A 27,441-nucleotide genomic window follows, 5' to 3' on the forward strand; every position below is an offset into this window, starting at 1 on the left:
CCAAACAAAACTGCTTCCCTCTAGAGTCCTTGGGCACCACCTCTGTAATTTTACTGCAGGATCCTCCTTCCTTTTCAATGATTTTAAAGGGAACATTTAACCACTTTTCAACAAAGTCTAATAAACTGCCAGACCTCAGCAGGGAAAGCTGACTTATTAACCCTATAACAGTACCATCATCTCCTATTTAAAAGCAGCAATACAAAGTACAAAGGCAGCAAGCAACATTCGAGAAAGGCTATCTGCTCTCTCACTTCCTCATCCATCCGCAGACCGCCTTCCCCACTGATACCGAGTCCTTCAGACCACTTCCCCTCTCTCCTCTTCACTGCAGGCTGCCCACAGGCCCTATCAGCGACTGCGGGCATAGAAGTAGCACTAGAAAAATTATTTAAGGCAGTGCTCAGCAGTTTCAGTGTCAGCTATCCCCCCACGGTTCTCTCAATTTGAATTTGTGCTATAAATAAGAAAAGTCAATCAATTCCACAGGACCAGATGTTCCTGCACAGTCTACTAGTAGCAGGCATATTGAGCTGAAAATTGTTGCTCTGTGTAACTACTGGGGTTTGTATCCTATGGCTATATATAGCAATATATTTAAACTTACCCTGGATCCCAAATGCACGCCAGAATGCAGCGCACAAACAAGGAAACCAAAGATAAGGTATCATGCGTTTAATTTTTAGTCACAACTTTCCAAATTCAGACTGTGGTAAATTAGCTTGAAGTACCTTCAAATGAAGCTTCCAACACCACCTTTTTAAATAGCTATAAGAAGATTTGACTATAAATTTGTCAGCCCAAGAACTTTCAACAGAAAATGACAATTCAGAAGTGTTTCACAGAAAGGTTGTCATTTCAGTGAGCCTCCTACGTGACTCGGTGAGCTAAGCCCAATGGACTGCTGACCAGCCACGATTTCCAGGGTCATGTACTCTATTCCAGTACGTGGCATCCTAGGACCTCCAGGTTCTTGTTGCAAAAACAGAAGGTGGCAAACCTGGAAGCTCCAGTCCTACCTGGGACTCAGGATATGGGCTCTGAAAAGTACTGAATTCTCCTCCAAAGCCACCAGCACTTGCAGTGTCCTTGCCATGGCAGCTGCTGCTCTGGCAGTGTCTGCTCCCAATCTCTGAAGCCCACTATTCAGACTATTCAGTTGCACTTCTGATACTCCTATGTCTGGTAACTCTGACGGGAAGCCAGAAGTTAAGAGGCAAGGAAGCTATGGAAATGACCGGAAATGCAGATTTTCAAGCTCTCAGACTCAAAATCACTTGGAAATTTTTTGAAAAAAAGGTGCTCTGGTTATTCTGAAAAACTTTTTCAGACCTTCTACTTAAAAGTCAGTTTTTACATGCTCCAAAGTGCAATAATCCTTGCTGTCCCTTCTCTCCTCAGTGTCAGAATGACAATCAGTAAGATAGCTCCAGCTTTCAAAGAATTCTGGATGTAACAGTAAATTAGGAAGCACTTTGTAGTTGTTTTGAGAAAGGCAAGAAATCTGTGATAAAGTTCAGAAATTTAGCTAGGCTTCCCAGATACCTTGTTTTTAACCAAGCAACTAATTAAAATCTACCACACTGTAACCTTGCTAATTTGTAGCTAATAACATGGAAACCCACAGCAGATTATTGCTACCTGAAGATCAGCCACAAGTAAACACAACAGAAAAATAAACCCTCTGCATTCCATTCTTTCATTCATTGGAAAAGTGTAATTTAGTTTAAATTCTAAGCATACGTTTATATTTTTGTAGCACGCTTCAAAACTAGAAGGAATTCTAATACCCTAAGACTTCATTAAACCTAACCTTTGGCAATTAAGGCATGCTGTGAATCAAGGAGCAAGTGCTATTTGTGAAATGTATATTGGTGAAATACCAACTAGTTAAACTCTATTGCATTTTGAAACTTTTTCAGCAATAACAATTTTATTATCTGGATACTTTAGCATCACCTGAGTGTCCATGAGCCTTAATTTAGCTTCCTAGAAAGAGAGGAAATATTGTAGTCATCTGTGTTTGGAGGGAACACAAACTGGTAAACATACCACTGTTTTGAATTCAGACACTTGCCACAGCAGCCAGTCTTCGTTAAGCGTGTACAGGGCTTTGCAAGTTATCGCGTCAACAGGTCCTTTGTTTATCCTCTGATTGAGGGTTGTCACTAGCAAATAGAAAGGTTCACCAATTGTCTCCTAGGACATGAAACAAACGCAAGGAACATATTTATTTTTGTAATCATTAAATGGGCAAGAATAACCAGAAAAAAATCAAGTGTAACAAATTGTTATTTCCTTTTAACTAACTTGTTATCTTGCAATTAGAAAAAATCCCTCTGAGCAGATTTATCTAGTTATTTGTTTAACCTCCATCCTTTGCTTTTTGGTGTGAAAGTCTCATGCAAATAGCAAGGGACAGCTGGAGTGCGTGGCAAGAAAACTCACAGACCCTTGCTGTGCACAAGCACACTACAGACAAACTGCTCCTACTCCACGGGGCAGATGCTTCCTAGTTCCACCAAAGAGCAGGTGGGGGGTGAGACGTCCATGTGTTCACATGCATACTTCAGCTATTTCTTCCTTTTCCAGTCTTGTGAGAAAACAAGCTAACGACTAGCTTCCTTTTAAATTGGCGTCTCCCCTTGTTGTCCCTGAAAAAAAGCCTTGGGAGCAAGGTGGTGAGACATACGCTGGTGTATCAACAAAAGAGGGAATGAAACTGGGGCTTCCCTCTCCTGCCTGAACCCCAGGCTTCAGGAAAGAAACCTGAAAAAGGAAGGATGGATCTCTGTTTCCATGTGACACCATTCCTGCAGCCTGGCTAAGGCATCTCACTAGCACAGCTCTGTAAAGACGACTGGTATATCGAGAACAGATCTCTGACAGCTCTTTGGCTCTCTCCTGGGGTTTCTGGAAACCAGTGTGAGCTGCTGAGCCTCAAAAAATTCTGCTGCTCTATTAATGCAAGGACTGATATGAGCAATACCATCACACTGGTAAGTGAGACATGAAGCATAACCAAGCACTGAAACCAAGAACGAAGTGCTACCAAGTGGGCTAAAACAAACAAACAAACAGTAAAATGAGAGCAAATTATTATTTTGTTTCCACTTGAAGTAATTTAGTTCTTGAAATCTGCAATGCTGTTTGGAGGTTAAAAAGTTTGGAAAGAATTTTAGCTTTCCAAAAGATGGTATTCCTTAAATCTCCATTACGTAGTAGCTTTCCAACAGCTTGCATAGAAAGGTACAGCTGCATTTTAACAAGGGTGTCAGTCTTTCAGTATGATCACAATGCATCTCATGGAGATGAAATGACGTCTGACACGGGAAAAGGATATGCTAGAATTGCAAAATTACCCAAATCTCAACCAAATGGCATGATCATTGCTCACAGATGTGCTCTTTTCCTACACCACATTGATGATAGCTGGCCAAATCACCTAAACTAGAAAAGTGCGTGTTAATAATGTTAAACGTTATACTGAATGGTTTAAACTGATCCCTCTAACAACTCCTGTGGAAGAAATCCATTTTAAAAATTCTTTCTCTATCTTATGTAGTGAAAAGATGTACACGTACCCGGAGAAATCCAGAAAGGCAGACAGACATCCAGTTTGTCAGCAATTTTTCTACCACAGATTCGGTTCGTCTGAGCAGGAGCTTAGGCTGTACATTGCTTGACTGCTCCATCAGGTCCTTTGTCAACACTTCCAAAATATGGGTTAGGTAAACTAGCTTAGTCTGTAGTGCAATAGTCAAGAAGGATGCAAACAAGCACCTGTTAAAAAAAAAAAACCAATCCGCAATGCTATAATATTTGAAATTTCTTTTCTCAGTCATCTTTAATAAATGAAACACTCTTTAGTGAAGTTCATATCCTAAGTTTTCTCTCCTCAGGCACAGAAACTGTCCACTGATCTCTACAAAAATATAAAAAATGCAAGTCCATCTGCTCTTGTGATTATTTTTTAAACACAGAATTTGTGTCTCTAAATTTAATTCTGCAGAACAACACCTGCTTCAGTGACAGAACATTTCTGAACTGTAGAACTGTTGATCTAACTGCAGGAAGTGTTTACAGTTTTGAAGTGAGTTTTCCTGCTCCTTTGCCTCTTTGTTTACACGTACAAACATTCTGATTTCTCTTTAATGGCTTGTTTTAATGGCAATGTTTTTTCTTCCTCAGTGTGTGCAGATGGGGAAGATGGAAAAGTCCTCTGGGGTAATGCAAGCTTGTTTTGCAAGAAGTAGAAAAATTACATTTGTGTGCTACAATCCATGTTGTTTTTTCCTGCTAATTCTTTGTCTTGAAGATGATAAGCATAATCATACTGTACCTGTCTTTCACAGAGAAATTTTTCTGCTTTTCAAGGGTGTGAATGAGAGTAACAAGAAAGTTCTTGTTACAAATTAAAGCATGCAACATGTTGAAGCTTTCATCCTTGCTCGTTTGGTCTCTGCTCTGGAATAGTTAAACAAAAATAAGCAAACTGTAGTTTGGCTATGATGGATTCTTAATGCTCAGAAAAATGGTAAGCAACATATGGGATAAGATCCTGGCCTCCTTCAAATCAGTGGGAATTTTGCATTTTATTATGGGTCTCAGGATTTTACCGAAGATGAATTTGCGTTTGTGCATAACACAGAGTACACACATGCAGAGCACACATTTTCCGCCAGATACACAAAGTAATGCTAATAGTTAAGTCTGCCTGTCATTTCCCATGACTAGATTCTGTTTATGTTATTTAAATAAGTCATAATGTACATTGGGTAACAGCATCTTACATAGCAAGTTCTTTTTATACATAAATCCATGTAACCCTCCTCACGGGGGAAAGGAACATATTGAAAATGCAATCTGACGCTTTCTAGGACAACACTGAGATAAGGGATAAAATCACTCTTAAAAAAGTTTATTAATTAAGGCATATCTCACTACATCAACTTACCTGTGGCATGTCTTCACTGAAGATGGATGCAACGTCTCCTGACTAAAATATAAGACAGGTGATATTTATCATTCTTACGTATACCAAAAGCTTCTAACACATGTACGTTAAACATGCCAAGCATGTTCCTGGTGGCATACAACTTGAAACAAAACAATGGAACTGCTGGCTTCTAATGAGGCTTCAATATAAAACTTTACACAATAATTCTGCAAAGGTGCTGCCAAGGTTCACTGAAAAGTGAACTCTCGGAGATGACCTGGTATCGACTTCAGCGTTACTGTGGGTGTGACTCTGTGCTGCTGAGCGGCACTAGCACAGCAGTCAGCTAACGCTCTGCCAGGAAAAGCTGTTTATTACCCTCTTCTGCAAATGTGCTGATGTGCAAGGGGTGCTGCAGGCTGCATCCTTCTCGGACGGCAATGATAGCCTTTGGTATGCAGGGCTTCTGTAACAGAGTGACACTTGAGCTCATGTGCCTCCATTCATTTCAAGGCACTTTATGAATGTTCACTAATGAACTCTCCAGGAGGTTCATGCTGTCAGTCTCCAGAGAGGCACAGGTGCCACCACACATGCAGTCCTAGCAAAAGCTCTCACAAAAAAGGGAAGCCCCCAGTTCTCAAAGAGCTTGTCAATGCCTCTCGTCTGACTCTTACAGCCTGTAAGGTCCCAACACAGCTGCGTGTTCCCAAAGCAGCACCCTTGAGCAACAAATTCACACTAGGAACGTTTACTGTCATCTGCTTTATCTGTGATGCTGGCGGTCCCTAGTTTCCTTATAGAATCTTAGAATCGCAGAACGGATTTGGTTGGAAGTGACCTTCAAAGATCATCTAGTCCAACCCCCCTGCCACAGGCAGCGACACTTCTGCTCGGTCAGGTTGCTCAAAGTCCCATCCAGCCTGACCTTGAACACTTCCAGGGATGGGGCATCCACAGCTTCTCTGGACAACCTGTTCCAGTGCTTCACCACCCTCATCCTAAAGAACTTCTTCCTTATGCCGAATCTAAATCTATCCTCTTTCAGTTTAAAACCATTTCCCCTCGTCCTGTCACTACAGGCCCTCATGAAAGGTCTCCCTCTGTTATAAGCCTCCTTTATATTGAAAGGCTGCGATAAGGTCTCCCCGGACACATCTCTTCTCCAGGCCCAACCACCCCAACTCTCTCAGCTTGTCCTTGCAAGGGAGGTGCTCCAGCCCTCTGCCCATTTTCGTGGGCCTCCTCTGTACCCACTCTAACAGGTCCATGTCCTTCTTGTGCTGGGGTCCCCTGAGCTGGATGCAGTGCTCCAGGTGGGGTCTCATGAGAGCAGAGTGGAGGGGGAGAATCACCTCCCTCAAACTTCTGGCCAGGCTTATCTTTATACAGCCCAGGGTACGACTGGCTTTCTGGGCTGCAAGCGCATGTTGCTAGCTCACCTCTAACTTTTCATCTACATATCTGATTTTTCATCCCTCCTTTTCCTCATGCCTTCTGTTCTCTTCTCCCCTACCATACTCCTCTTCTCTTCCTCCACTGGCTATTCCCATTTTTCCAGAACTTCTCCAGCACCCCTAACACTACCTACCAATAAAACACACACTCAAACAGACTAAACCCACCAGAACCACATTAAAGGTTAAAAATGCTTGTGAACAGATAACAAGCATGGTAGCATTAAACCAAACAATGCAGGAGATTGACGGAAAACAGAAGCAATAATCCAAATTTAACATGTAAAGCAAAAATCAGGCTTAGCATAAGGAATATTTTAAAAATAGATGTAATAGCCATTTAGCACCTACAAGCATAAAGCAGAAAACAAAAGCTATCAAGCCAGATTAGATATAGAAAATTGAAGGAGCGGGAAGTGAGAAGCTCAACATGAAGATGGGGTCCATCACTCTTAATTTTAGGTATCTGACTCCCCCTTTAAGCAACCCATCCCATCCTGAGACAGATGTCTCAGGCAAGGGGGATGAATCACTTCTTGAGCAGCCTGTCTTTCCACTGACTACAGAAGATGCTCAGTGAACAGCTTTGATGCCTGTATTGAAACAGGTCAGATTATATGAGACAAAACCCATTGAACACACTGGAAGGCAGAAAGAGTACAATATGGACATCATTCAAATGCATGAGGTTAAGAAAGGGAAGTGGTGGCTTGTCACTTTGACCCTTCCGCCAACCCTTCTGACACTTGTTTTTCATCTACTACCCCTTCGCCTTTTCTGTTCATCTGCAATATTTGTTGAGTAGAGCACTGGTCTCTTACCACGTTCATGAAGCACAAGGCATGTTTGGACACTCCCGCAATGTAAATGGCAAGTACTTAGCAGGAAAAACAGGCACACAATAGGTTAAATAACTTGCCTGACACCACTTGTCTGTAGAGAGCTAATAGTGGAAAGTTTACCTTTGTGGTATCAGTATTTCAAACAGAGACAAAATCTAACTGGAATAATTTCCAGGATGTGCAGTGGAATGAGATTTGCCCAGGCAAAAGAGGAGCCCTTCCCTTTCTGACCTCACATAATGCAACAGAGTGGCAGACTTCATGCCTTTTTTTCTTCCCTTTTTATTTGCATAAAGCAAAGCATTTCCACCCAGACAGCTTCTACGGATTGTTACTGTTTTGACAGAGGACTATCACTAGGAAAAGATATATTCCTAAAAATAAAAACACTATTTTAATGCTAATATGCCTGGCAGCAAAACAAACTGAAAGGAAAAGGGTGCAGAAAGTAAGGTTTCCTTGCTCCACTTCCTTCAAACCTCCTAGTGACCCCATACGAATTTGACTGGGGGCATCACAGCAGTACCAGCAGAGATATTCCCAGTTTCCTCTGGTGTGAGAACTGGACTCAAAGTGTACAAAGATTATGCATATGTAATTGTTAAATATTATTCTGCCTTAGTATCTAGTATTTGGTGGTGTACAAAAAAAAGGGCCCTGATTCTGCATTATCACATGTGTTTCACTTTATCACAATGAGCTTTTAGTGGGATCACACATGGCGATAAAGAGAAGTAGGGTGCAGATAAGACTGCAGGACTGGGTTGCAGCCGCAGCAGCGATGAGTAACACATGAAGACTAGTAGAAAATTTGCATACATACCAGCTATACCCTAAACACCACAGCACTAACCAAAGGTTTCTGCTCATTGGTGTCAGTTATACAGCAAAATATCACCAGCTGAGATCACAGCTTCTGCCAATTAGTAAATTCCAGTAAGCCCTGGTTAAGATCATGATATAATTTTGAAAGCTGTGGCAAATGCACTGATCAGCATCCTGATGTGCCACATACGCTGAAAAAACAGCAAGAGAAGTAAAACATTCAGGAGAAGGCCTCTTCGGTCCTCTGATGCAGTGGCACAAACGGCTCCAAAGAACAATGAAAATATTCACCTCCAAACTGGACAGCACATAAGTATTTATGTAATATTTAAGCATTTGACCTGCACTCCTTTGAATCAAGGAATTTCTGTCAGCAGCTTGGAGTAGAAAGTCAGCATGACCTTAGAGCCATTTCTTCATCCCACAAGTCTAATTAGGAAGTGTCATGATGTTAGCTAGCATGTTAGCTAGCCTGACTGTTACTTTAATTAGCTAGAGCATGGAAAGTGAAAGCATGAGAACAAAAAAAGCAATGGCTAAATTATAGATTAGTTAGGATGGCCGGAAAGGCAAGCAGCTTGGTGAAGCTGAGCAAAAAAGAAATGGATGCACACACAACCCTTGAAAATTCAACAACAGTGCTTTATCTACAGCATTTAGGCTTGGTTAAATATAGAGATGTACAGCCTCAAGTGTTCTTTGGTAATTCTTGATTTAAGAGAAGTTTCTTGTGAAAACAATGTGCAATTACTGTGTAGTATTTACTTTAGTTATTTGATCCTGACCTTCCTAGCTTTTTCACTATTACACAGGGCTGACAACTGAAAGACTTGTAAATATTTACCTCTGGAAAGAAAGTCCTAAGAGCAAAGTGTTTGTAGTCAAGGAAGGGAACGGTTCCAAAACTATCCACCACGTCTAATTCATCCATCTGCAGTTCGGCAAATCCTGAAAAAGCAACCCCCCTCCCCACCCAGACAGTTAGTTTAGCTGACACAAAATCATCTTCACAATTATAACTTGGCCCCAACAGATGTTCCTTAAAACACAGTTTTCAGGGAAGAGGGGCTGTTTTTCTAGATGAAGTTCTTACGAGCGGGAAAGTACCAATCAGGTTTTTTTCCCCACTTTTGTTGAGGGAAATATGACATGCAATCCTATTAGCTCAGTGCTATCTGCTACCACAGTGCACATCAACATTAAAGAGGAACTCTGATACAACACAAAAATATTCTAACAGCTATAAAATTAAAGTGTTTATATAATGTGAGCTTCTTGACAGTTTCAGTTCAGAAATTATGCTGTATTTAAGCTCTATAAAGCTCTTTAGACCTACCCTCACGTATTTCCTTCCGAATCTCATATTCCAGCAGTTCAAGCTGCTGACTCTGTTTACGAGTTAACTCTTTGGATTTGTATCTAGTAACTATGAATGCCACTAAAAAGGAAGAAAAAAAGATTATGAGTACAGAAATTGCAGAACAGACAACCCCTATACACGACATATTTTAATATTATTTTAAGAAACAGAAAGATTAATATATACTTGCACTCTCCAGGAGGATTACTGTTTCTACTGTTGTCAGTGTGCTAGTACCCAGGAGCCCTGGTTATCTGGATCTAAACCCCAATTTTTAATAAAAAACATTCCTTTTAACAAGGTCTTAGAATTGTCAATCCACCTTTATTTGAAAGTACAGCACCCCCTGCTATGTACAACCTGCACAGTGAGACACAGAATCTAACAACCACTTCTGTTACTAGCAACCTACTTAAAGTAGCACTGATTAAACAGGAAAAACAGTTGTTTTGAACAGTAAATCCACTTCCAAACTGTTAACTTCTCTAAAGCTTTTTTTCAGAGAGTGAAGGCATGAGATAAAGTTCCTGTAAAGGTAATGCACTTTTTAAAAAGAAACCCAACCAAACAAAAGAATAAACCCCTAAACTTGTTACAACAAATGGAAATTTACTGAATATATCACCCTGTCAAAACATTCAGAAAAAAACAGTGACAAAAAGAGAATGAGGTAACTGTTTACCCTCCTCAATTTAGTAATGACCTACAAATTAATGAATGATCCAAATGAGACTGAGCACCACAAAACACTGCCTGAGGATAAGCAGTTTGTTAGGGAACATCTGCCCCAGGGACAGGAGGGGAGCCCAGCTCTGACAGCTGGAAAGGCCCAAGTTGTGATACAAGGATGTCAGTCCTACGGCCTGCCTCACTAAATGGTGGTGGTGAGTAATCCCAGCAGGACAGCCAAAACTACTGCTGTGAAACATGCTGTAGTCTGACAAGATGGACTTCACCACCAGACCAGCGTTCACTTTGTCCACTCTTACTGGGAACAAGGGAAAGCCACCAGAGCGTTTGTGACAGTCCTGAACATGTATGTGCGTATGTGTATCTGTTTATGCGTCACGATTACACCCTTCAGCAAATCAAAAACTGAAAACACATTATTGTACTTACCTATAATGACACCCACTACAATAGGTAGCAAAATAAGAACATATAAATATATGTATGATGATGTTGGTTTAACTTCATGCTCAAAATTTCCTAATTTGACCTGAAGAAAAATAATGGCTGTGTTAATAGACGACAGGTATTATATCAGTACTTAAAATGAAATGTCATGTATTAAAAAAAAAAAGTATTTGAGGCATATGAAGGACCCTCGTTCTGCAGATTATTGGGAAGACAGCAGCAATTAGGGGAAACATATGTGAACGAACACAAACTTAACTTTTACTGATGTTTAAGCAGGGTAACAGAGCAGTGGCAAGAGAAAAACTGGGAGGTCCTCATGTAGCACCAAATTTTGCCATTGCTCTTTCTGCAATGGCCCTCAAAGGAATGGCAAGATCTGGCCTCCAGCTGGCCAAGTGGCTCATGCACTTCAGAACTGCTGCTAAACATTCTGGCATTTTGAAGCGAGGAAGCCACGTGTTGATAATAAAAAACATTCCTTTGCACTCACAGTGTTATTCTGCTGAGCAGAAAAGTAAGATAAGGCTCACATTAATAACGAGGGAAGTACATTTTTTGATAGACGCCTGGCCCACAGCCCTCTTCCCTATTTCTTTGCAGAAGTTTCAACCTTTTTATGTAGGATGTAGGGCGTCCCTAAAAGCCCACTTAAGAACAAGTACAACATACATGTACAACATCCCCCAACAGCCACTGGGCTTGTCAAATGCAGGATAGGCATTAATTCTTAGGAATACATGAAAGTGCTGAAGTCTGCCAGATGCCAAAGCGAGGCACTCACCACTGATAATTATGGCTGAATAAATTTCACAAAGGAAGATCTCAAGGAGGACTATGAAAGCACATAAATAAAGGGTAGCTAAGACTATAAACAGACCAGAAGTAAAAATATGCTTTGACACAGAAAAAGAATACCACCAAGTGCCAGGGATAGAAATAAGCCTGAGATAATTGAAAAGGAGCGTTGGGTTGAAATTATTTTGGTTTACAGCAGGGAAGGTACAGATCTGGTGATTTCAATCACTGGCTTGTCACAGGAGGTGAGCGGCCAGGGCAGCTGGACACTGCCAACTGGATAGTCACATCACAGCTACACGGACATGAGCAAGCAAAGAAACCCCACAGGGCAGGAAGGACACAGCCTTCGTATTTCTGGGGCTACAAAGAACAGAAGACAAAGCAGACCTATTTCCTCCATTAAATGTATTTTTCCCTCGGTTATTTATGTGTTTTCACAGGTTCCATACAAAGCACTTTCAGTCTGAGCCTTCCTAGGATCCCATTTGCCTTTTCTAAGGCTGAAATGCATTGGTGGCTAAATACATTAATCACCCTGTGACTAATACACCTGACCTTCTCCACTTGTCATGTCCAGCCAAAGCATTCCCAAAGCAGAAATTCCTGCTATTCATCCCTGCTTATTGAAAACTGAGGCGAAGCTTTCATTTAATTTTCCATTCATACTTAGATTATCTTTAATCTTCACCATAACCTTCCTACTCAGTGGCCCCACTTCTTTCCTTATCTTTTATTTATCTTGCTTTTGAATCACGGACTAATAAGGTACACCTGAATTCATTCTATTCCTAAATTAATTTCATTCTTTCTGCATGACATTATAAAACCTCCTCTGGACTGCTAATGCCTGTGAGCTTTATGTCACCAACAAATGTTATTACTGCATGCCTTTTTTTTGTGCTCAAGTCACCAGCAATATTAAATAATATCTGTATGAAAATCAACATTGCCCAGAGTCAGATCCCCATACACAGCATCCAGTTTTTCTAATCCCTAGCGTCTTCATAATCACCATGTTAAGTAGTTTACTGAATGACTTCCAGGTACATGTGATCTACCGCTTTTTTGTTGTTGAGGAAATAATTCATCTTACAAATGAAGATATCTAGCATAATCTGCTTTTATTAAAAAGAAGTTGACAATTATCCCATTTTCCATTTACCTCCAGGTCTTTCCCAAGTTCCTCATTCAAAATACATTATAAAGCTTTACATAGACCTAGGACTAAATCAGCAAGCCTCTATTTGCCTAGTTGGTTTTTTTTTTCCTGTTTTAAATACTGGCTTTATATTTGCCCTTCTCCAATCACACAGTACCTCTCCTGACTATACAGCTTTATTTAAAATCTTTCCTACTAAGACTACAATATCATGTGCCAGTTCTTCCTCAGGGCTGTGATGGGAATGATCCTGTTCCAGCTGTCTTGAGCCCCTCCATCTATCTGAATCTTGCTTATGTCACAAGAATGGCATTTTCTTCTTTGACACCTCAGTTCAGACTGATCATTCTGTTTTTGACCCCACACTCAATATCCCATCTTCCTGAAAACTAAAGCAAGAGATACGTTTATTCTTGGCCCATACTATCTTCTATACCCAGCTTATTCTGTCTTCAGATTGGCCCTACTTCTTCTATGATGATTTATTTATAAGATTAAAAAGTATGTGACGATTTCCTACTTTCACATTTTTCTTAATGTTGGAAAAAATAATTTTTAAGTTACCAGAAATAAAATGTTACATTATAACTATCACACTTGATTTGCCTTAGCGAAGTGGTGACCTTTCTATGACAGTCACTCCTATGAAGCTTGCAGGATGAGTATGTGATATTGCAAGGCAATGTTAATATTTAAATGCAACACCAATCTCAGAAAGGCTTTTCCATGCCATAACTGGCTCAGACGGCAGGATCCACAGATGGGGGATCAGTTAACAGTGATATGAAATTGAGAATAGCTTCGTTAATCTTTACTATAAGCCATATGCCTTGAAGTCAATAGAGTTATTTCTGTTTTATACCACCATACACGGCCATGAGAGTCTGGCATCATTTTTCTCCCACATAAATGGTGACGATTGCTTTTTTAAAAATTCATATCTTCATCTTATTCATGGTGAAAATATCTTAAGCTGCCATTTAGCTTTGACATCCATGCTAATGTTCTTATATTTGGGGCTGGCTTTGTGCCGTATGTTCATAGCATTTTGGCCTCCCTGGTGCACGCTGAATTTTAGCCCCTTTTTCATCTGGAAATGCCTTTTCTTCTGTCTTAGTGGTGATCACTATGCACTGTTCAAGATCCTTATCTGCTTTAGTGGGAAAAGTGAATGGGAGGACACAATCCTTTTCCTCATGGCCACACTGCAGCAGCGGACTGCTTACAGATCTAAGATGAGGGGCTCTCCTGGAGCCAGTGATGCTTTATCAGTGATGTCTGTGCTGCAGCCAGAGGTCTGACAAGCTACTGCTCTCCTGGAGCTCGGAAGCAGTGAGCTCAACTTGGACTGCAAAGCTTACCTCTGACACTACAGCGGTAACCAGACAGTAAATGAACTCAGTACTCTTAGTGGTACCTAAGCTAGGCAGACGTACTTAGATGTAAGGCAGATAACCGGACTACCAAGTACCAGGATAACAAAAAATGCACCCAGTTCCTCCCTCTCTAATAAGTGTTCATGACCAGAGCATTAATGCTACATTTTACTTCATTTGCATAAACATCCAAACATTGTTAAACTGCAAAAAAAGGGAACTCTACTTACAAAAACTTTCACTGTGGAAAAATCGATCTTGTCTGTTCCTTCCCTTTTGAATTTGCACAGTATGGTGCTACGGTCTGGTTTTGTGGTAATATTTTGGATGCTGAACCATATCTTTTTGGTCTGTGTACCATTCATGTATGACAGATAAACCTCTACCTCAGTTTTAGAAATATTCAAGTTGTCATTTTCTTTCTAGAGAGAAAAAATTGTAGATAATAAACAGTCACTAAATACAGTAAGAAGTAAAATTATCCCCAACAACTATTTTAAATAAGGAATTATAGTTTATGACTTTCAAACTTACATATATTTTTAATTCCAGATCAGGATCCAGCTCAGTGTGCAGCTGGTAGTTAATGAACACTGGGTCAGGGTGATAGTGTAATTTGACACATGGTATAAAGGCAGTTTCCACTTTTAACATCATATCAACAACTTTACCCTCTGTTGCATGGCTCAGGCTTGGCGTTAAGTAATGATACTCAGATTCATTTCCAGGACACCTAGAGACCTAGAAATGCAATAGCAAAGCTGTAGCAGTCATTAAGCACTCAACAGTGGGTACAATTACAAACACAGGCACTCAAAATCATTTTAACGTCTTCCTGACTTCACACAGATATCTGCTAAACATCTTCTCTGCGATCAGAGTTGCATGCAGAGCACCTGGGAAAGTTTCTGTGCTGAGCTTGTATCTACGTTCAAGAGCATTTATCACACACTCTGCACGCTGCTTCAAGGCAGATTGCGCACTGCTAAGGCAGCTATTTCCTGCAGTGAGACAGGAATAGTGACAGTGATTTCTCCTTCCTTCCCCTCAATGCAGGTGACAAGAGAAGAGCAGGATGAGCTCTGCAGCACCCCTGGGCATTAGCTCTCCCCAGCTTAAGTCCTGATAGGGGGAGTTGCTACAGTCACCCCATTGCTTATGCCATGGAGGGGTGCTGCTGTTTTCTGGTCTCTGTGCTGCAAGCCCAGGAGGCAACAGGGTACGCACCTTCTCACAGCCTCAGAGGAAGGGTTTCATCCCAAAATCAGCTCCAGTCTCCTGCCCCTTGCTGAGGCAGTGGCACCATTTGTGTTCTCAACACAAACCCAGAGAGAAGTACACCCCTCCACCCCAACAGACCCATATACGGAGGCTGGGGAGGCTCAAAAAGGATGAATTTAGAGCAAGTCTCTAGAGGATAGAAAAAAGGCTCAGGGAATTACACAGGAGAGTAGCTTATGTGTATCCATGATCCTGTACTGAGAATGTGTGGAACCGTAATCCTACAAGTGGTCATATTTATTTCAGTAGAGTGACTGATGCGTGCCTGCAAGTGTTTGAAAAATATTGAAACCCTTCTGAAACCTCAGGAATAAAAGCCTAATCCCTTAAGAGACTTCTATCTGGTACTGTAAAGGAGGTTAAGACTCACGGTGAGGTTTGATCTCTGGTCATCTGAAATAATCACGCTGTCCACCACATTAAAATTTCTACCAATCGTAGTAATTTTGCGACCACCACTGTAAAAAAAACCACCAGAAAACAAACAACAACAACAAAAAAAAAGGGGGGGAGGGGGGAAAGGAGGTTAATATTATCTGTTTTCCCACAGACAAGTCCTGCATTAAGCATTAAGGCTTCAGCTGTGAATAAACTACTCGTGTATTTTGCTTTGATAGCAGCCAATATAATGAAGTCAAACTGCAGGACAAGATAATTTGAGCTATGCAGTGTACTGCCATTCTTTCCTCATAATGTAACGGTAAATGCTTTTGCTACCACAAAACCAAACGGCTTGATAGCATACACATGCATACTCCTTTTCAGGGACTCTCCACCTTGTTTTCTATTCATGCAGCCAAAGAACTAGACCGTGATTTAGTATTCTGTCTTGAAGACATAGTATTTCACTGCCCCAGAGCGGCCCCGCCTATGCTTAATTCTTGCCTTCTTCAGGACAAACCAATAGTGCCAGGCACCTCACAGTAAACATTCTCGGCAGTGTTCAGACCATCTGTCTCAGCGCACACAATGGTGCTTGTGTCTGAGGGCTCTGGCTCACAATCTCTGCTGAACACAGTTGGAGTGGTTTAAGGTATTATTAATTTTCAGCTGCCTGAGCTACCCCTCACCTGGAGATGAGGGCATGTGTCCTAGCTGCTCAGCTGCTGCAGCTGCCAGCCCAACTTATTACCTCAAATCCACACTTGCCAATGCCTGACACCAAGATACCAGAATGAGAACATGGAATTGCGTAAAAACTGTGTAGGCAGAAGGACAGGTGGAAAGCTGTGACTGAGAATATCTTAAACCCACCCTGTAAGTCTCTCACCGGAACTGTGAGTCTCCCACAGAACACAGCGGAGGCTTGAAAAGGGCTCTTTTGGCTTTAGGGAACTGGCTCCTAAAGCAAGTCTGTGTGTATCACTACAGTGGTGATTATTTTCACTTCATTTCCAGTTCACTGATACTTTATATTGTTTTAGAGGTGAAGGATATATTAGTATCAAGAAATGAAAGTTAATTGGAGCTTGAATTTATGCATGCTACCCATATTTTGGATTTAGCTTTAGTATGAAGAGACTATTTTTGACTTCTACAAAGGAGAACTGGCGGGGGCAGGAAGGATTTTACAGAATCCTGCAGAACACAGAATCTGTCTTGCAGCTATCATGACCTTATCTGTATGTTAAATGTTAAATCAATTCACCAGCATAAATTCATCCTCCACAACAGGTTACAGCAGTCATCCAAGTTTATATCAGCTGCAGTCTGGCCAAGGAAGGAGGCTCATATCAACTCAGTGGGACTACATTTTAATAAATACATAAGAAGTATAGAAAGACAAAATTACCTGATCCAGGAGGTATTTGGTGTGATTCCAAAACATGATGGCAGTGAAACATAATGTAGCGTCATTGGTGGTGAACATTTTTTCCCATTAGCCTGTATACATATACTTTTGGCCTCTTTACGTGTTGGTGGGAGGGCAAATGTCATTTGTGTATCATTTAGCACATTTCTAACTTTAATGCTGAAGGAAAAAGAAAACAGTCAGATGCTGAAACACAGATGCCACTATGCCACTCATCAGTGTTACTACACAAAGCCTACAACAACCTAAAGCAAAGGGTGAGGAGAGAAGAAGAACGAAACTCTCTTTGAGCTGTCAGATGGAGGTGGAAAGAGAGAGCAGGGAGTTGAAAGGACAAAGTAGGGCATCTTTTGAATGAAATTGCTATGTGTCACAATAATCACAGAAGATGGTATAGATATTGGTCTTATGGCTTTGGGATGAGGCTATGTGATGCAATGTGTGATTTTGCTGTGTAAACTGTGTACTGCGCTATGCACTTCTCTGCGCTACTACCATACTAGCTAGTCAAGATGAGAATCTTGTTCCCTCTTCTTCCTTCTTTTCCTCTTTCCCTCTTCCCCCCTCCTTTCTCTCCTTCCTCCCTTTATCTTCTTCCTCTTTGTATCTACTTCTTCTCTCTCCCTCCTTTTCCTCTCTCCACCCTTCTCTCCTTTTGTTTTCTGTGGCCCCAATTCATGGCTGAACTAAAAATCGAACTGTACCATATGAATCTTTTTTCAAGTGCCAGCTATGTAAAATGAGCTTGGTAATCACAGACAGCCATTGCAGCTGCACCTGAAAATGACTGATTCAGAATAAGATAGCCTAATTACTGAGGGGTTTACACTGTGCAATCATCAACAGAGAAAGTACATGCTGTTGCATGAGAGATTCCCTTCCCTGGCATGGTGTCTGTGCTTTCACAAGCAGAATCCTAGAATACATGGGGGATATTTTGAAGCAGAGGAGAGTCAAACAAAAGCTGAGGCTTTCCTGTGACCTAACTTCTTGTTGCCTGCTGCAAGGCACAGAGGGCCACAGAACTGCTGTAACTACTGCTGAGAGCTGCTCACCTACCCACCCATCCCTTGTATTTTACCCAAACCCCAAATTAATTGCAATCCTTTGGGCATTTAAAGTGGAAGTATAACTAAAGGAGTGCAGAGCATACCCCTTTCTGCTGAGGAGAGGTCCATGACAACTATTCACACAACCGTATTGCTAGGGCAAAATGGGCATAATTTTCACCATGGAAAGAAAACCGTATTCTTTTTCAGAGCTTAACTCACATGTCTGGTTTACAGCCAGTGATTCCAGTCAGTATGAGTTTTATGCCTGATGCACGTGTAAAGTTTTCTCCTTTGACTGTTATTTCACTTTTGCCTAGCGTAGAAATCCACAAAGGTTCAATGGAATGAATGCTGATATGCTATCAGAAAACAAAACAAAACAAAATCTGGTTATAAAAAGGCTAGGCAGTTAAACAACAGCTGCAAAAACAACCACCACTCAGAAATGCAGGTTTTATGGCACTGGAATACATTTTTTCTTATTAATTTCAAATCTTGTTAAGCTTGATCTTGGGAACTACTGTCAATCACAACTTATTTACAAGCCAACTATTTTTACCTACATATTTTATATTTCACCTTATCTCATAACAAAGTTGCCCAAAGGAATCGCAATCTGACATATTGCAAGGTAAGTATCATAAAAACCCAGCTTGAAATGATACATTTTGTGTGACCTTTGAAGAACTAAGAAACAACGCAAGACAAAACCCACAGTGCTGTCACTATGAGAGATCAGAGAAACAAATGAAGGCATCCCTCAGGACCTGAAAAGGGGAAGCAGGGTCAAATCCTAGAATGAAAAGTCAAGGAAGAGCCCCAGAATCAGCTTTACTATAAAGTTTTTTCAAAGCCTTACATAGAGCTAAAGGTACAACACAACTGTGGGGTTTTTTTGTTACCCCATTTTGATGCTAAGAAGTTTACAAATCTATTTTCCAGCATTTAAGAATAATTTTAGTTTGCTCTGATGCTGTCACAATCTTGCAGAAATGTGGCCGATTTTTAAACTGTGCTTTTCTTTGTGTATCTTTGTATTTACTCATTCCAACTTAGTAACACTACCAAGCAAGAAGATTTTTTTCCCTAGTGTATTTACTTGATACATTTGACAGCATCTCATGTTTAATCAGTTTTGCTGCTTCCCCAGTTTTATAATCACACAGACTGTTTCCTCTCTATGCATCTTTCAGACAACAAACTGAAAACATTTAAAAAAAACAGGAAAATACGCATATGAAACCACAAACTGTTTGGGACCTTCTCAGGCAAACAATTTCTAGCTTGCTTTTAGACTGCCTATAATACTAGTTTAAAGTAAGTTTTTAGAGTATTGTGATTTCTGCTGTGCGCCTGTGGATACATCCACTAGGCAGTTCAGCCTTCCCGACCCTGAGAAGGGTGCTGGTGCAAAACCTCTAGGATAGACCTTGCCACACGGTTTTTCTCGCCACTAATCTTTTCCTGTACCCAGAGCAGCACCAAGCCTTCGGGCTGGGAGCCTGGGGTGACCACAGGGGTCACATTGCCATCCACTGCAAACACAGCATTTGCCCATTTCAGAAAGGTTCCTGGCACGTTGTCCCCACATGCTACCACGGCCCGCTGAACGCCGGAGCGCTCCAGAGCAAATGTGAGACCTGTCACAACTGATTGAAAGCTGCAACTTGCGCATTAGGAAAGGGCAAGAGAGTGCGCAAAGGCTGGGGCTGGAGGGCCTGCAAAAGGGCCTCCAAGGTGACCTCTGGTGTGGATAATGGAGGAGGGCAAAGGAAACCACTGACAAACAGCCTGAGGGGGAAAATTCACTCCCACCCTGACCTGGGGATCAGCTTAACCCTTAGTATGCAAGCAGGTCAACTGAAGCAGAAATGTGAGCGCTTAAAGCCAGTGAAGCATGAGTGCTCTTCTCCACCCACGTCCCATCTCTCTGCTTGTGCCCAGCTTCCAGTGCACCAAGGACAATATCCTTACACAAATCCAGAAGCCAAATATCACAGAAAGCAGTAAAACACTGCTTCAGGGCTCTCACTGGTAACCAGCAGGGATCCCTGAAGCACAGGAATAACACGGTATCACACAAACACACAGAGATCCCCCAGAGCTCCATCAGGGCTGTAAGCCTCATTGAGGGAAACACCAGGCATCCCCTGCCCAGGCGTGCGGCAGGACGCTGCAGTGCTTCAGGGCTGCTGCTGGTCTCTGCCAGGCACTGCACACCACTGGGCGCCTTGGCTTAGCTTGCCTTGTTTCTTCTGACACCAAGAAAAAATCATGGAAAGAATGGTTCATTCTGGAAGTTTCAGTCCCCCCTGAAATCACGCCTTCCCTGCGGCTACATGACACGGACTCCCTCGCCCTGTCCTGCCTCGGACTCATGGTGTCAGCGCAGTAACTCACAGCATGGAGGCAAGCTGGCCTTGGCTACTGGAGAGCCTGCTTCCCGGCTTGACTGCTGCACTTTCCTCAGCAGCAAAAGAAACTGTGAATTTCCTCACTGAATGCAGGAGGGACCAAGTGTCCTCGCTGGGGTCTGTGGTGCACGTTTCCCCACTGCCAGAGAGCTGCTGACCTTCCAGTCACTGTGTGGCAGGGGGAGAGATGCCCGGCAGCAAGACGGAGGGCAGCAAGAGGGAAGGGAGTCAGCAGAGAGGCAGAAGGATATTTATTGAAATCACTAGTTGTGAGGCATGCAATGAAAGCAGCGTAAACGCGCAGAGAGACATACAGGAAGCGTGCGCCAGGTCCTCAGGTAATGTAAATCAGCACAGCGCTGTCAACTTCAATAGAGCTCCACATTTGTGAGCTGCAGCCACCCCCACCCCCCATCCGCTGGACAGCCTAACACTTCCCTGGGGCTGCATAAACAGTGGCAGCCACATCCTAGAGGTGTGGTTAGCATGGCTGCAGGTCCCAGCACCATATCTGGCAGCAGTCCAGGTTAAACAGCCTCTGCCACCCTGGGGAGCTTGTCCCAGCTCCCAGGTCCGACACAACCCCTCCTGCGGTGCTAGCACCGGGCCCTGAGGCCAGTGAAGAACTGGATTGGGGAACTGGCCCAGATGAACAATAACCTGCTGAAAGACAACGGTTATTTCCAGCCAAATCAGTTCCCCAGCCAAGCGTACTCGTGTGAGCACTCCAACTGCTGCTCTGGTGCAGGGAGGGGGAAGGTGCATGCATGGAAACCAGCAGCTGGAGTCAGGACGAGGGCTGGGGCTGCCACCGAAAAAAAAAAAGTATATCAATCTAAATGCTCGGCCAGGGTTGTGGGAAAACACAAATCCTCTTTCTCAGCTCTCCAGTACGTTCCCCTTAGAGCACCAGCAGTCAAAGGAGAGCAGGATTTCAAATGCAATTTCAAGCCCTCTGAATGGATCAATCACTTCTAAATAAATATCTGCCTTTGGACTGCCTCTAGTTCTTTCACTGCCTTGTCCATCACTGTCTTTCCAAGATAAGGCATGTGGAAGAAAGCCATCTCCCAGGCAATTCCAACTATTTACCAATGTCAAATTAATGCACTTGGAAGCAGAGCAAAGAAAAATTTCCTCTGTTCTTTCACCAGCCATAATGCTTTAGATGCAGACCAAATCCAGAATATTAATGCTCAGAAGCACAAGTATTACAATCCCACTCATCTCTGTGAAAAACAAAATGGATTTTGTGATTTTGTTTAACAAACCTTAAATTCAGCTGAACAGCTGAACAGCTGAATTTAAGAGGTAATTCCTGTCTTCACAGGTAAAAGTTTGGGTAGTTCTAATGAAACATTTAGAGATAAGAACACAGTCGCTATTTATACCAACTGAGCTATCACTCACAGAAGACCAGAAACCAAAAAGTGTAGGCAGCAAATCTCTATGTACTTACTCATCAGTCAAATTTTTCTTCACTACTAATTTCTTTCCTAACACCTGCATGTCATAAGCAACCACTGATGACAAGATTACTCAGTTTTATGAGAAAATAAAACCATTTTGGCACCATAAAAAATGAAGGGATAACCTCGTGGTTAAAGGGCTGGCCTACGAAGCAAAAGATTAAAGGGCTGCCCTACGACGCAAATCGTATACACTATATGCTCATATACAGTCTATGTGACTTCAATAGAGAACTCCACCACCAGATTCAGAAGGTACTTTGGCACCAGCGACACTCCTTCTCTTCCAGTGATCCAGCTTGAGCAGGATGGATGGAGAGTAGCTCCATCTCCAGTTTTGTCTACAGCCTAGAAGCAAGGAAAATTCTTCTGGAAGTGTGAACCAGGGATGTACTAACACCCAGGGATTTCAGTTCCTGGAGGCATCCTCTAGCCACTTGTCTGTTATGCAGAAACTGGGTGACACATCCGCCCCTTCCTTCTGCTCCCCTGGCAGCTATGTTTCAGGAGAAGCCATGATCTGGCTGCATAAAATGAGGATGAGGTTTGAGATTCCAAAACCTAGTTTCACAGAGTTGTCTGTGACAGCAGAACTCAAACATGCATTTAAGTCTAAGTAAGAGATTAAGCCCAAGATGTTCTCCTTTGTGTTTTTTTGTTGTTGGGTCAGCTTACACATCCCAGCCCTCAGCACACTGGCTCCTGTGGAGTGCCTAAATACAGCATACAGGGACTTCTGCATTTAAAGCAGTATTGTAAATACTGCATCTGAAGCTAGGCACCTGATTATTGCAGTGTTTGCTGTCTCAATGCCTGGATCTGAAATGCAAATCTTTGTTGGTACCTTTAAGCACCAACAAAGCACTAAGAAAAAATAGTATCCATCCAACTTCTGCATTACCTTTCTATGTAACCGACTGCCTCCTCGTTCATATCTCTATTTTTCCTGCAAAGTCCTCTCATTTTAAATAAATTTCTCCCCCAACCCACAGAACCTCAATAATGCCCATCTTAAAATGCTAACTAACCTCTGTTTTCTGCGCGGTGGTGATCCCCTTGGAAGCAGTTGCAGTACAACTCTCCTGAAAAAAAAAAAAAAAATCAGCATTTCTCCATGTCAGGACAAGGAAGCAACAGATTGCTGGTCACATGTAAAAAATACAAGGAAAAGGCATCACAGGGGATTCCAGTCCTCCCCAACAAACTTCACCTGGCAGGTGGTGGCAGGAGAGACATGCGTCCTGTTACAGCTGGCACACTCACCCTCGCGTATACATTGTGAGCAGCTGGTAACACAGAAAACAGAGGTTTTGTAAGACACAGGAACTCAATCTAGATTCAGCCATGAATGTGAAATTTCAAGTGACAGAAAAAGGCACAAACCCAAGAGAACAACCTGGCAAACATAACGAAATGCATAAAAGACATAACCTGTGTTTACCCTCCAAACTTATTGTTCTGTTGTGCTTATTCTGAGGACAAATTTAGTATGAAATACAATATGTGTTGAGATGCTGAGGGTCATAAGTTTCCAAAAAGCATGAAGCAGACAGAACACTTTGGGTTCATTTTGCTGTGTTTTTCACCAGTACATAAGTGGCCAGATAGTACTTTTTAACAAGAAAAGGACAGAAAACCATCACTGATTCTTTCACAGCTTGCCTGAGCTGCTGTTCTGTGCTAGCAAGTACTGCTAGTTTGCTATTGCCTTCCCCTACCAAAAAATATGCCTGTTGGAGACCAGTTTGTCCCTGTCTTGCTTTGCAATGCATCTATCAGCATGGAGGAGAGCCAAGAGCAGCACAGGCCTTTTCCACACATGCTGAGAAATGCTCTGATTTAGAGGAAGACAGTTCCTTCCCTGTGTTGCTCCAGGGAGAGGGCAGCGATATGCTACTTCACAAAAAAGCAGGAGTTCCATTTCATCCCAGGTGCCTATGAATTAGCCTCTTTGTATAAGGGAGAAGCATTCTGAACAGGAACGCTGCAGTTACCAACAGTATATGTTAGCCAGATCTTTCTAAGTTTTAACAACCACATATCATAAAGGCCATGTACTGGCCACAAATGCTTTCTACTGCAAGCTCTCAACAAAGAGAGTTCTGAAAAGTAATGTGTACAGAACAATATGTATTCATTATTCCTATTAGCAGATTAGTTGCTACTTTCTGGTTTAATGGTATTCACGTTATCCTATGGACCATATTTAAATTGCATCTGGCTCCGTTAAAAGACAGCTTCATAAAGTGACTTTTACAGAATCCCTTGACTCCTCTGCTATAGGTCTTATCCTGAGTACCGTGGGCCACCTTTTCACAAGGACAAAAAAGAATTTAATGTCATTGTGACATCCTTTATTATCTCTTCAGGCACTTGTCATAAATTCAGTCATTGTAATGATTATCCTACAGCTAGCTGCCAGGGTCCTGTTAAATAAGAGTCATCAGAAGTAGCTTTCTAAGGACAATAAAAAAAGAGAAGACGGAGGAAATGGGCCAAGAAAAGGGATTTTAGTATCTTTAGTGAAATGTATTTCCTTCGTAAATACTAAAAAGAAGAATGATCGTACTTCAGTCCCCCCAATAAACCCCTCAATGAACTTCAATAGGAACCAGGCTCTTACTTTTTCACCTGAAATGTCTTTGTGATGTTCCAAGAGCTTGAGGACAGTGATGCTTCGAGAACTAGACAATCTGGAAAAATGTGACTGTTAGACATATGCTGGATATTACAAGAAATAACTGTAAAAAATAATTGAGTTGAAAGCTCTTGTGCCTTCAGCTGTTCTCTATATGATATGCACTTTCTCTTATACATTCACTCACACGTTTGACTGATAAAAATAACTAGATTTTGTCCTTCCATAGCACCCTTCAGCTGAGTTATTCCAAGACTTTATACACACTCATTAATTAAGCTTGATGCCCCCACTGCATGACATACAAAAATAATGTTATTGTCAGGATACAGATAAGGAAACGCTACCATGGAGCAGTGATATAAAATCATCTCCCAAAGAGACACAGTGGTATACTGTGGCACAGCCAGATGCCCAATTCAAGCCTTCTAACACAACAGACTGTTCTAATGCAAGAGACCCCAACACACCATACCTCTCTCTTTCTGTCTCAGAGACTTGGTTTCAGAGTCTCCTTTTGTAATCTATGCAGTAGCAATTTTCATCCTATTTAAATCTTTTATGATTGCATGAGTCAATTTGCCATTATTTCAGCTAGCAATTACTATACCAACAATTCACTGACAGCTGTGGAATGAAAGAGTATCTTCTCCCACGAGCAGAATACCACATCGAAAAGTAGAGTTAGATATATACCACTTAAGCCATGGTCCCTTTCATCTGTGTGCCTGCAGATGTGTACGTCTGTGAAATGAATGACTGTCTGAGATCAAATGAAACCCATGTGTGCAGACTTTTCTGGCTTCTCTATGCTAGGAAGCAGATAGCTTTTTAATCCGGGAAAGTTACACAGATTTGAAGTATACCTACCTTGCAAAGGTAGAGAAAGCTTTGTCTTTATCACAGGGTAGCTTGTTCAGATGAAAGCCAGCTTTGGTTACATCTACATCTAAATTGTTAAATCAGAAGTATCTCCTAGCTCCACACATCAGCATGGCACTTGGGTGCTCTCTGCAAAGGTCACCTGCACTGCTTGTTAGAAACAGCCCTTGGGACTGTTCCTATACTTAAATACCTTACTAAACACATAGCAAAGAGTCTGACTTTTAAAGCTGTTTCAATGTTTGAAGATGTGGATGAGCACACATAGACATTCTGAAATACTTCACCAAGCACCTATTTATTTGCATCTCCAGAAATCTATGTATCTGCAGAAATCTGACATGTTGGGCACAAAATTGCCTAAATCACTTGCCTAGGTCATTATATGAGAAGGGTCTCAAGCCATGAGCTACTGAAAAACAGTATTTTACTAGGACTAGTAAGTAAAAGTAAGGAATTTATCTGCTTCTGGCAAAGCTTGTCTTCTCTTTTAAGTTTGTACAAATACTTTAAAAACAACCCTGTCAAATATGGTTTCCGGATATTGTCTGTGTTTAAATTAATGGAACCTATTATTTTCTGTATGGCCTGGGCTGGCCTTTCAAAATGCACCAGACTGCACTGAGTAGCAGGTATTTTCACTTTTTTTTTTTTCCCCCCAGAAATGATACCTAAAGGAGTTTTGCAAGTGTATCTTCCTGTGAGACTGAGGTCACTTTACATGAGGTGCCATAAACAGGCAATATAACTTCCACACTTGCATTATCCACTAATACACCTCAGCTCGTAGAAGCATGTCAGTGGAAGTAATACTGGCAGGCACAAGCTAAGCTCACAGACTTCTGGTTAACACTGTCAAAGGGCTCATCTTTGGCATAAAGCACAGGCCAGGTGAGCTGGCTTCCGTAACACTATACTCTGAAAACCTGCTAATGGAGTAAGAGAAAGCCTTAGTCCGAGAAGACAGAGAACCAAAACAATGTATTTCATAATTATAAGAAAACATGGCTTTTGGAACTGGGTCAATAAAGGACATTTTTTTCTTCTCTAATGCATTTGTCCCTGTTCAAAATCCACTAACAGTGTTTACTGAAGATCGCTTAATAGACCAGAATACTCATGGATATCACCCTAGGTGTCACCTGCTAGTGACAACACCTTTTCTTCTTTGTTCCCAAGTCACTATTGGACAGGAACTTGACACAACATTTCTATGATGCCTGAGGAGCTTTTCCCATACAAATGCCATAGGATGAGCTCCTGAGATTCCAATATTCCAAGGAAACTCCTTCAGGGGCAAGAGTCCCTGAGAGAGAGGGGTCTTTGCAGCACTGAGCTCTTCAGAACAACAGGTCATTGTAAATTCTGGTTAACATTTCATTCCTCTTTCTACACAAAGGTATAATAAGAGAATCAGATTCATGCAGAGTATTACATGTCTTTTGGGTATATTATCTAGGAAAAGATAAAGGCAGGCATTTATCTGAACTTTCCGTTCCCTCTTCAAGGCACTTAAGAGCACACGGTATCCTTGAACTTGCTATCTTTGTCTCTCAGTTTAGATTGAAACTCTCTTTTGTATTCTAACATAAGCAACTTTTAAAAAGTACAAAGTCAATCTGTATTTAAAAAGCTTTGTGCTTCTCTACAGACCCTTGAAGCAATGCAAAGGGGACATTTTCCTCCTATTAGTCAAGTAAGACCCTACTGTGAAGGACAATCATCTGATCTTTGAGACGAAAGCTTAGAAAACAGCTCAGAATTCTAGACATTCATTGACGTACCAGCTCATTCTAGAACTTGTAGTTGCCCATAAGATGCACAAAACAGATCACATGCATCATGTGTCCAGTAGAAATGGCTCAGGTCTCTCATTCTGAGAACTACTGGTGAACAAAGCAGTATAAGAACTATTGGAAAATTATTCAACCAGTAATTCAGAAAGATGAATGAAATCAAGTCAAAAAGATGCACCAGCCAAATAGCCCCTGAACCA

The 27,441-nt window shown here is 41.7% G+C and overlaps 1 protein-coding gene across 1 annotated transcript in view; it reads right to left on the reverse strand.

The window, feature by feature from the left end:
* The window catches only part of PLXNC1 (plexin C1), a 71,166-nt gene that overhangs the window by 19,601 nt on the left and 24,124 nt on the right, over nucleotides 1-27,441 (reverse strand). Inside the window, exons 7-21 of the mRNA XM_075080636.1 lie at nucleotides 24,549-24,618; nucleotides 23,136-23,211; nucleotides 22,954-23,007; nucleotides 18,262-18,401; nucleotides 16,970-17,149; nucleotides 15,548-15,635; nucleotides 14,431-14,637; nucleotides 14,127-14,318; nucleotides 10,543-10,642; nucleotides 9,400-9,501; nucleotides 8,908-9,011; nucleotides 4,958-4,999; nucleotides 4,343-4,467; nucleotides 3,585-3,783; nucleotides 2,053-2,199 (exon numbers count right to left, since the gene is read on the reverse strand). Coding sequence (XP_074936737.1) covers nucleotides 2,053-2,199; nucleotides 3,585-3,783; nucleotides 4,343-4,467; nucleotides 4,958-4,999; nucleotides 8,908-9,011; nucleotides 9,400-9,501; nucleotides 10,543-10,642; nucleotides 14,127-14,318; nucleotides 14,431-14,637; nucleotides 15,548-15,635; nucleotides 16,970-17,149; nucleotides 18,262-18,401; nucleotides 22,954-23,007; nucleotides 23,136-23,211; nucleotides 24,549-24,618 — 1,826 coding nt within the window. The remainder of the gene's footprint in view (nucleotides 1-2,052; nucleotides 2,200-3,584; nucleotides 3,784-4,342; nucleotides 4,468-4,957; nucleotides 5,000-8,907; nucleotides 9,012-9,399; nucleotides 9,502-10,542; nucleotides 10,643-14,126; nucleotides 14,319-14,430; nucleotides 14,638-15,547; nucleotides 15,636-16,969; nucleotides 17,150-18,261; nucleotides 18,402-22,953; nucleotides 23,008-23,135; nucleotides 23,212-24,548; nucleotides 24,619-27,441) is intronic.

The sequence above is a fragment of the Phalacrocorax aristotelis genome, chromosome 1, assembly GCF_949628215.1.
Source record: "Phalacrocorax aristotelis chromosome 1, bGulAri2.1, whole genome shotgun sequence".
Classification (NCBI taxonomy): Eukaryota; Metazoa; Chordata; class Aves; order Suliformes; family Phalacrocoracidae; genus Phalacrocorax; species Phalacrocorax aristotelis.